Source organism: Rhinoderma darwinii, chromosome 1 (genome assembly GCF_050947455.1).
Source record: "Rhinoderma darwinii isolate aRhiDar2 chromosome 1, aRhiDar2.hap1, whole genome shotgun sequence".
Lineage (NCBI taxonomy): Eukaryota > Metazoa > Chordata > Amphibia > Anura > Rhinodermatidae > Rhinoderma > Rhinoderma darwinii.
This window is the reverse complement of record NC_134687.1, coordinates 293940470-293954120: the sequence shown is the minus strand read 5'-3', so window position 1 is coordinate 293954120 and position 13651 is coordinate 293940470. Positions and strand designations below refer to the sequence as shown.

Here is a 13651-nt window from a genome sequence, read left to right as displayed (position 1 = left end):
GTAATGTAGATAACAGCAGTGGTTTTTATTTAGAAAAACGATCATTATTAAGCAAGTTATGAGCAATTTTAGATTTATGCTAATTAGTTTCTTAATGACCAAATGGGCGTGTTTTTACTTTAGACCAAGTGGGCGTTGTACAGAGGAGTGTATGACGCTGACCAATCAGTGACTAATCAGTGTCCTGCACTTCTCATTGTTCCAGCCCAGCATGATCCACAGCACAGCCTGATTGTGCAGTGAAAGAAGCTGGGCTGGAACAATGAGAAGTGTATGACACTGATTAGTCACTGATTGCTCAGTGTCATACACTCTTCTGTACAACGCCCACTTGACCAAAAGTAAAAACACGCCCAGTTGGTCATTAAGATATGAATTAGCATAAATCTAAAATTGCTCATAACTTGCTCAAAAATGATCGTTTTTCAAAATAAAAAACACTGCTGGGGATCTACATTATAGCACCGATCAGATTATTTAGGAGATAGCGCACTTATAATCTGGTGACAGAGCCTCTTTAACTCGGTCGGCCGAAGCTGCTGGGACCGGGACCCGAGAGTATACTGCAAGGGGGGTCTGGGCATTTTACTGGCAGCAAAGGGCACTATGGATCTGGAATAATCCACCCCATAGAGCCCTCACATCACTATAATGGAAGGATAGGGGGGGGTCTGAGCGTCTGACTTACTGCAGAGGGCTCTATAGGGGGGGATTCTGCCCCCCCCCTTTAGAGCAGTCAGTCAGATGCTCAGACCCCCTTAACCTTGCAGTATAGTAACTAGTCAGGGCTCTATGGGGGGATAATTCTCCCCTATACAGCCCTCTGCTGTCAGTAAAATGCCCAGACCCCACTTGGCGTATACTCCCGGCCCCCCGGCGTTGGCCGACCCCTTTTAAATTAGTAGGGGCAGGAAGCTGAGCGCAGTATAAGGGCCTGTTCACATCAGCGTTGGCTTTCCGTTCCGGGGTTCCGTTGGAGGTTTTCGTCGGAAAGTCAAACTGAAACCACAGCTTCTGTTTCCGTCACCATTAGTGCAGTCGACTGCGTTAATGATTCCGTCGGACAAACGGAAACCTGCCGGAATGGTGAGTCTCGAAATCCATTAGCAATGTTTCCGTCACCATTGATATCAATGGTGACGGAAACGGAAGCTGTGGTTTCAGTTTGACTTTCCGTTGCAGGGTTGACCCGACGGAAACCTCAGACGGAACCCCGGAACGGAAAGCCAACGTGTGAAGAGGCCCTAATCCTTCCCCATAAACCTGTCCCCGCTAATTCAAATATATATATATATATATATATATATATATATATATATATATAATGTTTATAGTGCTGAATCCTGTATCCGTCAGGTCAGCGGGACTGACGGATTCAGTGTCAGCGGGTCCTGCAGGATCGAGCTGTTACCGATCACATCTAAGTTCATAACTTAGATGTGATCAATAATAGGCGACCTAATGGATTCAGGTCTCAGCGCTATATACAGCTGCTCTGTATACAGGATACAAAGCAGCTGTATCTCAAAAAGTAGTAATAATTTTCAATAAAAAGTAATTAAAACTTGCACCAATCACATTGATCGATATCATTTTATATATATATATATATATATATATATATATATATATATATATATATATATATAAGTTTTTAAAGGTGTACATAGCCTTTAAACTGTAACTAAACTTTTATCATGTCATAGTGACATTTCCAAAGTTTTCAATGGTGGGGGACTGAGCACTGAGACCCCCACCGATCGCTAAAACGAAGCAACAGAAGTGCTCGGGTGAGCGCTGTGCCGCTTAATTTATGATCGACTTTCAGCCGAGTGAGCGGTGTACGAACTCATAGACTTTCTATTGAGCCTGTACATTGCTCCAAGGAAAGCCAAACAGAATTGAAGCGGCACACCGCTCACCCGAGCACTTCTGCTGCTTCATTTTAGCGACTAGTGCTCAGTTTCCGGACCCCACTGATCAAAACTTCTGACATGTCAAAAGTTTTTTAAAAAGTTGTTATACTTTAAAGAGAACCTTTCACCTGCCCATAGATTTGCATTTGAGTGCAGCATGTAATGGTTAGGGCTGCACAAACTCTGGGGCACTTTACATTTTTTTTCCTACCCTCTTTCCTCTTGCCGTAATATTTAGCGCCCGATATTTAAATAACCCCATGAACTGTCAATGGGGCAGTAATTGGCAAGGGGGCGTGTAACATCGCTGTGACACTGTCCAATCCGCTACGGACAATCTCAACAGCAAGAGCTGGAGAGAGGAGAGCATGTGCGTGCGCACGCTCTCACTCTTCAGCTCTCGGCAGGCAAGTACAAGACTGTGTGATCTCTCACGAGAGATCAGTCTTGTCGTCCTTGTCTGCCGAGAGCTAAAGAGTGAGAGCGTGCGTGCGCGCACAGCTCCGATGCCATGAAACAGAACAAGAAGAATTCCCACTCCTCTTCTTCTCCTCTTCTGTTCCGTAGTGGTGGTGGAGCTCCGTGCTCACACACACACGCTCTCCTCTCTCCAGCTCTTGCTGTGACGCTGTCTGTAGCTGATTGGACAGTGTCACAGCGATGATACACGCCCCCTTGCCAATTACCTACCCATTGACAGTTCAGGGGGTTATTTAAATATTGGTCGCCAAATATTACGGCACCGATATCTAAATAACAAAGGAGTATAGGAAAAAAAATTAAGTGCCCCAGAGTTTGTACAGCTCTGCCCTTTACATTCTGCACACGTATGGGCAGGTGAAAGGTTCTCTTTAACGCCCCATGCACACAACCTTATTTTTTCCCTCCCGTAAATACTGGCGTAAATACGGGTCCTTTGTCACCCTTATTCCACCCATATTTACAGCCCCTTTTTCTCTGATATATTGCATTGCACTAATCGGCAGCCCCTTCTCTCTATCCAGCACTGATAGAGAGAAGAGGCTGCTGATCAATGAAGGATAGAGAGAAGGGGCAACCCCTTCTCTCTATCCAGCACTGATCGCCAGCCTCTTCTCTCTATCTAGCTCTGATCAGCAGCCTCTACTCTCTAGCAGTGCTGGATAGAGAGAAGGGGCAGCCCTTTTGGGCAGAGTTTCCACAGCGGAACCCAGCGATAGAAAGAAAAAGAAGTTCATACGTACCCCGGCCGTTGTCTTGGTGACGCGTCCCTCTTTTGACATCCAGTCCGACCTCCCTGGATGACGCGGCAGTCCATGTGACCGCTGCAGCCTGTGATTAACTGCAGCGGTCACATGGGATGAAACGTTATCCCAGGAGGCCGGACTGGAGGAAGAAGAAGGGAGTTCTGGGTAAGTATGAACTTTTTTTTGTTGCGGTTTTTTACTCACTGTCCAGCGGTAGTCACTGTCCAGGTTGCTGAAAAAGTTACTGCCGATCAGGGCAGCCCCTTCTCTCTATCCTACACTGATCGTTTAACTCTTTCAGCACCCTGGACAGTGACTATCCCCTGACGTCGCCTAGCAACGCTCCCGTAATTCCGGGTACACACACATAGCTACTTCTATGGGCCTGCCCGTGCCGTAAATTACGGCCTGAAATAGGACATGATCTATATTTTTCAATGGCCCGGGCACCTTGCCGTAAGCTAACGGGAAGGTACCCGTGGCCAATAGAAGTCTATTGGCCCATAATTACGGCCCGTAATTATGGGAGTTTTTACTGTCGTGTGCATGGGGCCTAAAGGAAAGGTGTTATAATTTTATTTATTTATTTTTTTTATTTTATATGTTTTACTTTATGGGCCTAGTTTTTCTAATTATTTTAATATGTTCCCTGAAGTAACTATTTATTCATATGTTTGTACTTCTCTGCGGGAAGCCATCTTTATTTTTATTTTTCATACTGCTAATTTTTGTTTTGCAGGTTCCTCTGGACCATTCGGACTACGTCGTAGATTCGTTGGACTACTTCGCTGTTTTAAGTTTTTTTTTTATAAAATGGTTAAAGTGGATTGTGTGGAAGAGTTGTTATTTCAATAAAATTTATTTTTTATGTCTCTGTTTTTAAATACTTCATTCCTGCCTTAGTAATGGCAGCTGTCTGATTGAGAGCGCCCATTGCTACGAAGGGGCTTAGTGTTAGCCAGTAAAAAGGCTGCAACTAACCCCTACTATTACCTCCGTGCCCACCGCCACCAGGAGTACCGGGAAGAGCCGGGTACGATCCAGTACCTGACCATTTGAAGTGAAGGGTACTGGGGTGGCCGCAGGCTGGTACTATCAGGCTAGGAAGGGCCAAAAACCGTGGCCCTTCCCACCCTGGTAATGATAGGCTGCTGCTGCTGCTTTATTGTATCTGGCTGGTTATAAAAAATGGAGGGGATCACATGTAATTTTTTTTTAATTTATTTTTTAAAAAATGACGTTGGGTTCCCCCTATTTTTCATAACCAGCCAGATACAATAAAGCAGCTGCAGCCTAAGTTCACCAGGGTGGGAAGGGCCACACTTTTTGGCCCTTCCCAGCCTGATAATACCAGCCTGCGGCCACCGTCATTTCAGATGGTCAGGTACTGGATCGTACTCGGCTCTTCCCTGGCGGCAGTGGGAACCGGGGTAATAATAGGGGTTAGTGATAGCCTTGTTACTGGCTAATGCTAAGCCCCAGCCTTAGTAATTAAACACTGTCAATCAGAGAGCAGCCCTAAGGCCATAATAGAGTATTAAAAAAAACAGACATAAGAAAAAAAAAATATTGAGATCAAAACTCCCCCATGCAACCCTCTTTCACCATTTTTTTTTTAAATAAAAAGTAGATCATCGGATTAGTCCAATGAATCTACGACGTAGGCCAAACGGTTCAGCGGAACCTACCAAAAAAAGTTAGCAGTATAAAAATTAAATTTGCCACAATAGAAACTAGAGGTCAAGGAAAAATAATTCCCCTTCATGTAACTCTGCTTCCTGTCAACTGAAAAGTCACCCACCAGAGTGAAAAATGTTTCCCCATGGCAGAGTACAAGAAAGTCTAATTCCCAGGTGAGGCTTTCTTGTACTCCACCATAAAGAAACGTTTTTCCTCCTGCCGGATGATTTTTCCGTTGATAGGTAGCAGAGTTCTTCCGTAGCGGTGTTAGGGGGGCAAACTCGCCAATTGCCAAGTGCGCCCAGAATGGGCCGCTACTCTTGGGCCAGGGCTGTGTGCTTGCTCCCCAGACTAAAATTTGCCAGCCAACCCCTGGCCATTATCTCCCTGCTCCGCCGTTTGCTCTTGTAGGCCACAGCCTGGTTTAGGCCTGAGGCCTACAAGAGATCAGGAGCACGCTGATGACGTTAACTGCCCGGCACGATGATGTCACTGCATCATGCAGTCCACGCTGGGCCACTGAACTCGGTTAAATTTTTTTATATATTGCGTGTTTGTTGTGTGAAGCCAGTAATGAGAAAACTCGGATAGATTTGGGGGGGGGCGTCCTTTTATAGTTCGCCTCAGGCAGCAGAGGGGCTAGGTTCACCCCTGACTCTAACAGCACGGTTCTGGTATCTGACCGCAGCGCATGCGACGGAACGCCGGCTATTTAAGCCTTTAGCCCTGCCCATCCAGAGGCTGGACGATTCCATGAAAACCCCAATTAGAGGGCGCCACGTCATTAGACGCTCTGCCCTCTCAGGAGCTCATCCAGATCTATCCTCCCTGAGCATATTGAACGATGCTTGGCGTTACGTTACCATGGGAACATCCAAGCGGCTGCAAACCCAAATAGAGGCATACTATATAGAAGGGAAACAATGTATACTGACATTGGTGAGAGGTCATATAAGAATAAAGCATTAACATATAGACAGATACACAAAACTAGCCACCATACATATATCAGTAACTGTCGGCGAACTAATGGAAACCAAATCAATATGCTATCAACCTTACGACAAAATGTTATAAACAGGTCAAGACTGATCCCACCATATAAACACACCTCCCTCATAGAAAACATGTATAAGAGATGTTTTAATTTAAGGTTTAACAGTCTGTAGCAGACATATATATAGTGCTTCCCGTTGGAGAATACGTTTATCCCAGTCACCACCTCTGGGATGAGGACGTGCCCTTTCAATGCCTTGAAATCTCAAACAATCAGTATTGCCCTGATGTTGCTCCTTTGTGGCGTGAGATTAGGGTATCAGCTCGTTTTTCAGTATCATTAATGTGGTCCCGAATTCGTCTGCGAAACTCGCGAATGGTTTTACCCACATATTGGGGGCTTAAATAACCATGTTGAATGAGTAAAGTGGTTTCATATGGCTCTGGACCAGACTGTCCTTTAAGTTACGTCCTCTACGGTAAGTTATTGCTGGCCTAACACTCAAAAGTCTCCCTAATCAGGGTCAGCTTTTAAAATACCCCAAGATGTCTGAATGACCTCTCACTTGTGTATGTTGCGAATCATAGGTCTCTATGATTCTAAGGTCGGTCTTGCCAGTGTCTCTCATCCTTGGATTGAGAAGCTCATCCCTGTCCACTGATAGGGCATGTTGATATGCATTTTTGAGAACCCAATCTGGATATCCCCTTCGACCAAACCTAGTTTTCAAGTCTGAGGCAGCTTTCTGATAGTCAGACAGACTTGTACAGTTTCAACAGGCTCGCAAATATTGACCCTTTGGAATTCCTTTCTTAACCCCTTAGTGACCAGCCTATTTTAGGCCCTAATGACCAAGCTATTTTTTTAGTTTTTCCATAGTCGTATTCAAAGAGCTATAACTTTTTTTTATTCTTCCGTCGACATAGCTGTATGAGGACTTTTTTTAGTTTTACTTTTTAATGGCACCATTTTGGGGTATATATTATTTTTCAATTAACTTTTATTAACTCTTTTTTGGGGGAATAGAAAGAAAACCTGAAATTACGCCATAGTTCTATGCGTTTTAAATTTACGCCATCCACTGTGCGATGCAAATAACACATTACCTTTATTCTATGGGCCGGTATGATTACGACGATACCACATATGTAGAGGTTTTTATGTTTTACCTCTTTTGCACAATAAAAACACTTTTGAACTAAAATTATTTCTTTTTGCATCGTCGCTTTTCAAGAGACGTAATTTTTTTAATTTTCCGTCAATGTAGTTATATGAGGGCTTGTTTTTTTGCGGGACGAGATGTAGTTTTTATTGGTACTGTTTTGGGGTACGTGGGACTTATTGATTAACTTTTATTATGACTTTTTGGGGGTGCAATGGGAAAAAATAGCAATTTCGCTGTCATTTTTTATTAATAATCTTTATTTCACATTTATTACTTATTTTATTAGTCCCACTAGGGGACTTTACTATGCGATCTTCAGATCGCTGCTATAATGCTTTGGTATACTTCGTATACCAGAGCATTATTGCCTATCAGTGTAAACCTGACAGGCAATCTATTAGGAGGTGCCTCTGGCATGTCCTAATAGGCGTGTCCTAATAGGCATGTCCTAATAGGCATATGCCCAGGGCAGACCTGGGGGCATTTATCAGACCCGCGGCTGCCATGACACCCCATCGGAGGCCCGCGATTTCATTTGCTCACTCCCTCTGCAAATGATTTAAATGCCGCGGTCAGTAATGACTGCGGCATTTAACGTGTTAATCGACCACAATCGAAGTAAACTTCGATCATGGCCGGTGGAGCAGGAGCCCGGCTGTGATTAGACAGCCGAGTCCCGACTCCAGCCTGCACGGGACACTCGTGCAGGGCTTAGACTGGGCCGCAGTGAAAAGGCGGCGGCCTAGCCTAAGGCCCCTTAATGACCGCTGTGAAAAGGCGTATTGGTGATCACTAAGGGGTTAAGGGGTTTTGGATGCCAGCTATCCCACCTTAAAATGTGTTGGTGGCTGTCGGTTTTCTATGAATTTGTGTATAGACTCTTCCTGACACTGACTTGCTTATTAGCAGATGTAAGAATGTGATCTTGTCCGCGTGTATTTCCGAGGTAAAAAATAAAGTTCAAGGTCATTGATATTCAGTATTTATACAAACTCATTAAATTTAGCTTGTGAACCATTCCACAGTATTAAAATGTCGTCAATGAACCTAAGCCAAAGGATCACACTCGAGGTCCAAAGTTCCATAGCCGCCTGAAAGAGACTACAAATGGATGTTAAATCACTAATAAAATATCCTCGCTGGGCTCACTCTTTCAGATATGAAGTAAGGGACAGTGCAAAGCTGACTTGGAGCACGGCTCGGTGGTGTCATTGGATTACGTAGGAAGGTGGGGGTGAGATGAGGAATAGTAGTGCTGCAAGCTGCTGATAACACACTTTACTGATAATTCAAGGAATGTCTATACTCAAACATAAACATGCTGACTACATATATGAAAACGAGCACACTTAGACTATACAATCGCTACTAAATATGAACGAGTGAGTGTGGGTGCAAACTGAAAACATGTCTCTACAACAGCAGACCCATGAGATAACCCCAAATAATGGGTCACAAACATGGACAGTCTTAGTCCCATGGACTTCGATCTCAATAATATGACTGTTTATAGTAATGCCCATGGGGACAATTCTAGACGCTCTCAAGCTAATTTAAATATTTCACTCATGACAACAAGAAGTTAAAGGATTTCACATAGTCTTAAAGCTTATTACATAACACATGATCATTTTCTGACCCTGATAAATTGCTACAATGTAAACATTTATTCTGGCATGTCATTTCTTTTGATGGTAGAATGAGAATGTACTTTCTGAAGTTCACCAACCCCAGCTTCCTCTGATAGTTTAAATGTTATCTTATATACAATTGTATCTACAACTTAATATAGTATACCCACACCCCTACCCATTGCTAAACTCACAGTCAATACATTTCTCCTCTGTCCTTTGCATCTTCATCCACCCTCTGCACAGTCTGTGACAGTGTCTTATCATCACTTTCTATAATTACCCTTATTTACTGTGCCCATCCGCTGCAATTTTTTCCCATCCGTCCACTGTCTCTCACCTTCTAGTCCTGCGATACTTCGCTTTCTGTCCAGTGCTCAAGCACTCTACTCTGAATTTGCAAAATGTGCATGTTTTGGGTCTGTTAGGCAAAGTCCAGGGATCATAATGGCAAAGACACACCCAGGACATGAGGAGGGACCTAGAGACGGGTGAATAACGTGCAATTTGTGAATTTTTAAATGTGGTTGGGCAGCAGCGAGGCTTTTTGGATGAGCACATATGCATATGGGCGTGCCAATGATGAGGCAGAATATGATAGGGATTGTAGATGGAGTTTGTAAGACACATAAGTGTGTATTAAGTCGTCTTTGAAGCTGACATTTCCAATAACTTTTAGTTTACTGTAAAATGTGCTCTGCATTTTTAAGTATAAAATGTTCCTGCTGCCACTCTCATACCCAAGCAAGCACACATCAGGAAATGTTTTCCACTTACCGGTTCCCTTTTCTCTAAATTGCTGCATAGCACTTGCCATGGAGAAGGGTATTTAAACATTCTGCCGGGTGTCCGGGGTGCCTGAAGAATCAGCACTGCTCAGAATATGACAGGAACAGCAGCAAGAAGGTGTCTGTCAATCCTGTAAAAGAGATCTCAGAATGAAACTAAAAGGTGGAGATAGAGCAATGAACTTGTGCACACTACTGACAATACATTCCATCCAAGTGCCCTTGTAATAATAAAAAAAAACAACTCATGCGCATACCAACTGACAATAAAACAATTCAGGTGTTATCTTTTATCCTTTTTTAGTAGAGCAGCCTGGGTTAAAAAAAAACCATTTATGATCATATGAACACGCATAAAAATATGTGTAAACAAAGCACAAGATATAATATCTGGACCCTATAGCAGAATTGACCCTCCTTATTGTACAATTCTAACATATATATAGATATATATATATATAATAATCGTCCAAAAATAGGCAGCACTCCAAGTAATATGAAAAAAATTGCCTTTTTATTAGCGCTTGTGCACAAGGGCTAATAAAAAGGCAATTTTTTTCATATTACTTGGAGTGCTGCCCATTTTTGGACGACTATAATATATTTGGAGCTGTGATCGATCTTCTGGGGCGTGCACCCATCTATATTTCTGGACTGGTGCTGCTGGAAGCTGGACTTTATATATATATATATATATATATATATATATATATATATATATAATCTTGCTGGGGGTCTTCATTGTCCTGCATGCTAATATTGTAAAAAACAAAGCAGTTTTATGTCACTGTGTCTCCAGCTATGCAATAGCGACTGCATGCCACAATCATGGCTACTTGCTACACACTGTATCATCTACCCAGAAGATTGCGTCAGTGATTAGTCACCATAGTAATTACTACAAATAATAGAATAAGTTTATAGTACATCCAGCATATAAAACATAGAGTATACATACACTATATGGACAAAAGTTTTGAGACACACCTCTTAGGCCCTATTCACATGACAGGTATTCTTGGCCGTGTGAACGGCCGTCACACGGCTGCAGTAGGCACAATACACCCCAAATGGGGCTATTCATACGGCCGATTTTTTGACAGCCCGGTAAACCTGGCTGTCAAAAAATGAAACTTGCCCTGTTTTGGGCCGTTCTCCCGGCTGCACAGGTCCTATAGAAGTCTATGGGGTCGTATAAAGCACAGATGTCACTCGGATGTGATCCAAGTGACAGCCGTGCATTCTGCAGCTCGCACGCTCTGTTCTCCTCACAGTGCGAAGTGCATGTGAGGAAGAGGAGCAGGGCATTTTGTTGCCCCCTGTAGGAACTGAATCCGTAATCCGCGGCTACAGCTTCGGCCGAATATATATATATATATATATGGACAGAGTAGTCAGGGACTTCTCCTGGAGCGGTCCCCTACTCCTGGTGCTGTGGCCGGTGATTCTGCTCCAGGAGAAGTCCCTGACTTCACTGTCCATATATGGAAAGTGACGTCAGGGACTTCTGAAGCGGAATCCCCAGCGTTGTGGCCGGTGATTCCGCTCCAGGAGAAGTCCCTGACGTCACTGTTCATATATGGACAGTGACGTCAGGGACTTCTGAAGCAGAAATCCCCAGCGCTGTGGCTGGTGATTCCGATCCAGGAGAAGTCAGGGACTTCTCCTGGAGCGGTCCCCTAAAGGAAGGTAGGGGGGTGCCATCTATGGGGGGTGGCTATGTACAGGGGTGCTGTGTAGCACTACAGACAGGGGGGCGTGTGGAATTTCCTACAGGGGGGCTGTGTGGCATTACCTACAGTGGGGCTGTGTGCCACTACCTATAGGGGGGCTGTGTGGCGCTACCTACAAGGGTGTCTGTGTGTCAAGCACCTAGTCATGCAGCCTATTTTTACAGAAATTTGTGAAAGAATGGGTCATTCTGAAGATCTCACTGAATTCCAGCATGGTACTGTAATAGGATGCCACCATTGTAACAAGTCACTTCGTGAAATTTCTTCCCTTCTAGATATTCCCAAATTAACTGTGAGTGGTATTATTGCAAAATAAAAGTGTTTGGAAAACCACAGCAACTCAGCCACAAAGTGAAAGACCACGTAAAGTGACAGAACAGGGTCGCTGAGTGCTGAGGCGCCATAGTGCGTAATAGTCACCACCGCTCTGCTGACTCAATAACTGCAGAGTTCCAAACCTCCTTTGGCATTAACATCAGCACAAAACTGTGCCCCGGGAGTTTCATGGCATAGGTCTCCATGGCCGAGCAGCTGCATGCAAGCTTTACATCACCAAGCACAATGCCAAGCATCAGATGGAGTGAATCTCGCTTCTATATCTGGCAGTCTAATGGACGAGACAAAATTCCTTCAGGAATTTTGAAGCAGATTTTCAATTGACAGCGTTGTTTGACCTTTTTTTTTTTTTTGCGTTTTTTTTTTTAGCTGTTGAAGCTAATCTAAAAGACGCAGGCAAAAAAGCACCAAACGAGCGCTGCAGGTATTCTCTGTCTCCTATTAATTTCAAATGGAGGTCAGAGGTGGAAACCACTTAAAGACTATCAGCCCCCCACTCACAGTAAAATGACCATCAGCCCCCCACTCACAGATTCCCCCTGTAGATAGTGCCACACAGTCCCCTTGTAGGTAATGCCACACAGCACCCTTTAATCAGTGCTACACAGCACCCTGTAGGTAGGGCCACACAGCCCCCTGGTAGGTAGTGCCACACAGCCCCCTGGTAGGTAGTGCCACAGAGCCCCCAGTCGGTAGTGCCACACAGCCCCCTTGTAGTTAGTGCCATACAGCCCCCTTGTAGATAGTGCCACACAGCGCCCTGTAGATAGTGCCACACAGCCCCCTGTAGATAGTGCCAACAGCCCCCTGTCGGTAGTACCACACATCCCCCTGTAGGTAGTGCCACACAGCCCCCTGTAGTTAGTGCCACACAGTCCCCTGTAGGTAGTGCCACACAGTACCCTGTAGGTAGTTCCACACAGCCCCCTTATAGGTAGTGCCACATGGCACCCTGTGGATAGTGCCACACAGCCCCCTGTAGGTAGTGCCACACAGCCCCCCTGTAGTTAGTGCCACACAGCACCCTTATGGGTAGTGCCACACAGTACCCTGTAGGTAGTGCCACACAGCCCCTGTAGATAGTGCCACACAGTCCCCTGTAGGTAGTGCCACACATCCCCCTGTAGGTAGTTCCACACAGCCCCCTTATAGGTAGTGCCACATGGCACCCTGTGGATAGTGCCACACAGCCCCCTGTAGGTAGTGCCACACAGCCCCCCTGTAGTTAGTGCCACACAGCACCCTTATGGGTAGTGCCACACAGCACCTTGTAGGTAGTGCCACACAGCCCCCTGTAGGTAGTGCCACACAGCCCCCAGTCGGTAGTGCCACACAGCCCCCTTGTAGGTAGTGCCACACAGCCCCCTTGTAGATAGTGCCCCACAGCCCCCTGGTAGGTAGTGCCACACAGCCCCCTTGTAGGTAGTGCCATTCAGCACCCTTGTAGGTAATGCTACACAGCCCCCTTGTAGGTAATGCAACACAGCACCCTGTAGGTAGTGCCACACAGCCCCCTGGTAGGTAGTGCCACACAGCCCCCTGGTAGGTAGTGCTACACAGCCCCCAGTCGGTAGTGCCACACAGTCCCCTGTAGATAGTGCCACACAGCCCCCTGTATATAATGCCACACAGCTCCCTGTAGGTAGTGCCACACAGCCCCCTTGTAGGTAGTGCTACACAGCACCCTGTGGATAGTGCCACAGCCCCCTGTAGGTAGTGACACACAGCCCCCTGTAGGTAGTGCCACACAGCCCCCTGTAGGTAGTGCCACACAGCCCCCCTGTAGTTAGTGCCACACAGCACCCTTATGGGTAGTGCCACACAGCACCTTGTAGGTAGTGCCACACAGCCCCCTGTAGGTAGTGCCACACAGCCCCCAGTCGGTAGTGCCACACAGCCCCCTTGTAGGTAGTGCCACACAGCCCCCTTGTACATAGTGCCCCACAGCCCCCTGGTAGGTAGTGCCACACAGCCCCCTTGTAGGTAGTGCCATTCAGCACCCTTGTAGGTAGTGCTACACAGCCCCCTTGTAGGTAATGCAACACAGCACCCTGTAGGTAGTGCCACACAGCCCCCTGGTAGGTAGTGCCACACAGCCCCCTGGTAGGTAGTGCTACACAGCCCCCAGTCGGTAGTGCCACACAGTCCCCTGTAGATAGTGCCACACAGCCCCCCTGTA

The 13651-nt window shown here is 45.6% G+C and overlaps 1 protein-coding gene across 1 annotated transcript in view; it reads right to left on the bottom strand.

Moving 5' to 3' along the window:
- Positions 1-9531, bottom strand: part of MISP (mitotic spindle positioning) — a 46159-nt gene extending 36628 nt beyond the window's left edge. The window contains exon 1 of the mRNA XM_075825353.1: positions 9393-9531. Within this exon, the coding sequence (XP_075681468.1) occupies positions 9393-9452 (60 nt within the window). The 5' untranslated portion in view covers positions 9453-9531. The remainder of the gene's footprint in view (positions 1-9392) is intronic.
- Positions 9532-13651: the final 4120 nt, after the last annotated feature.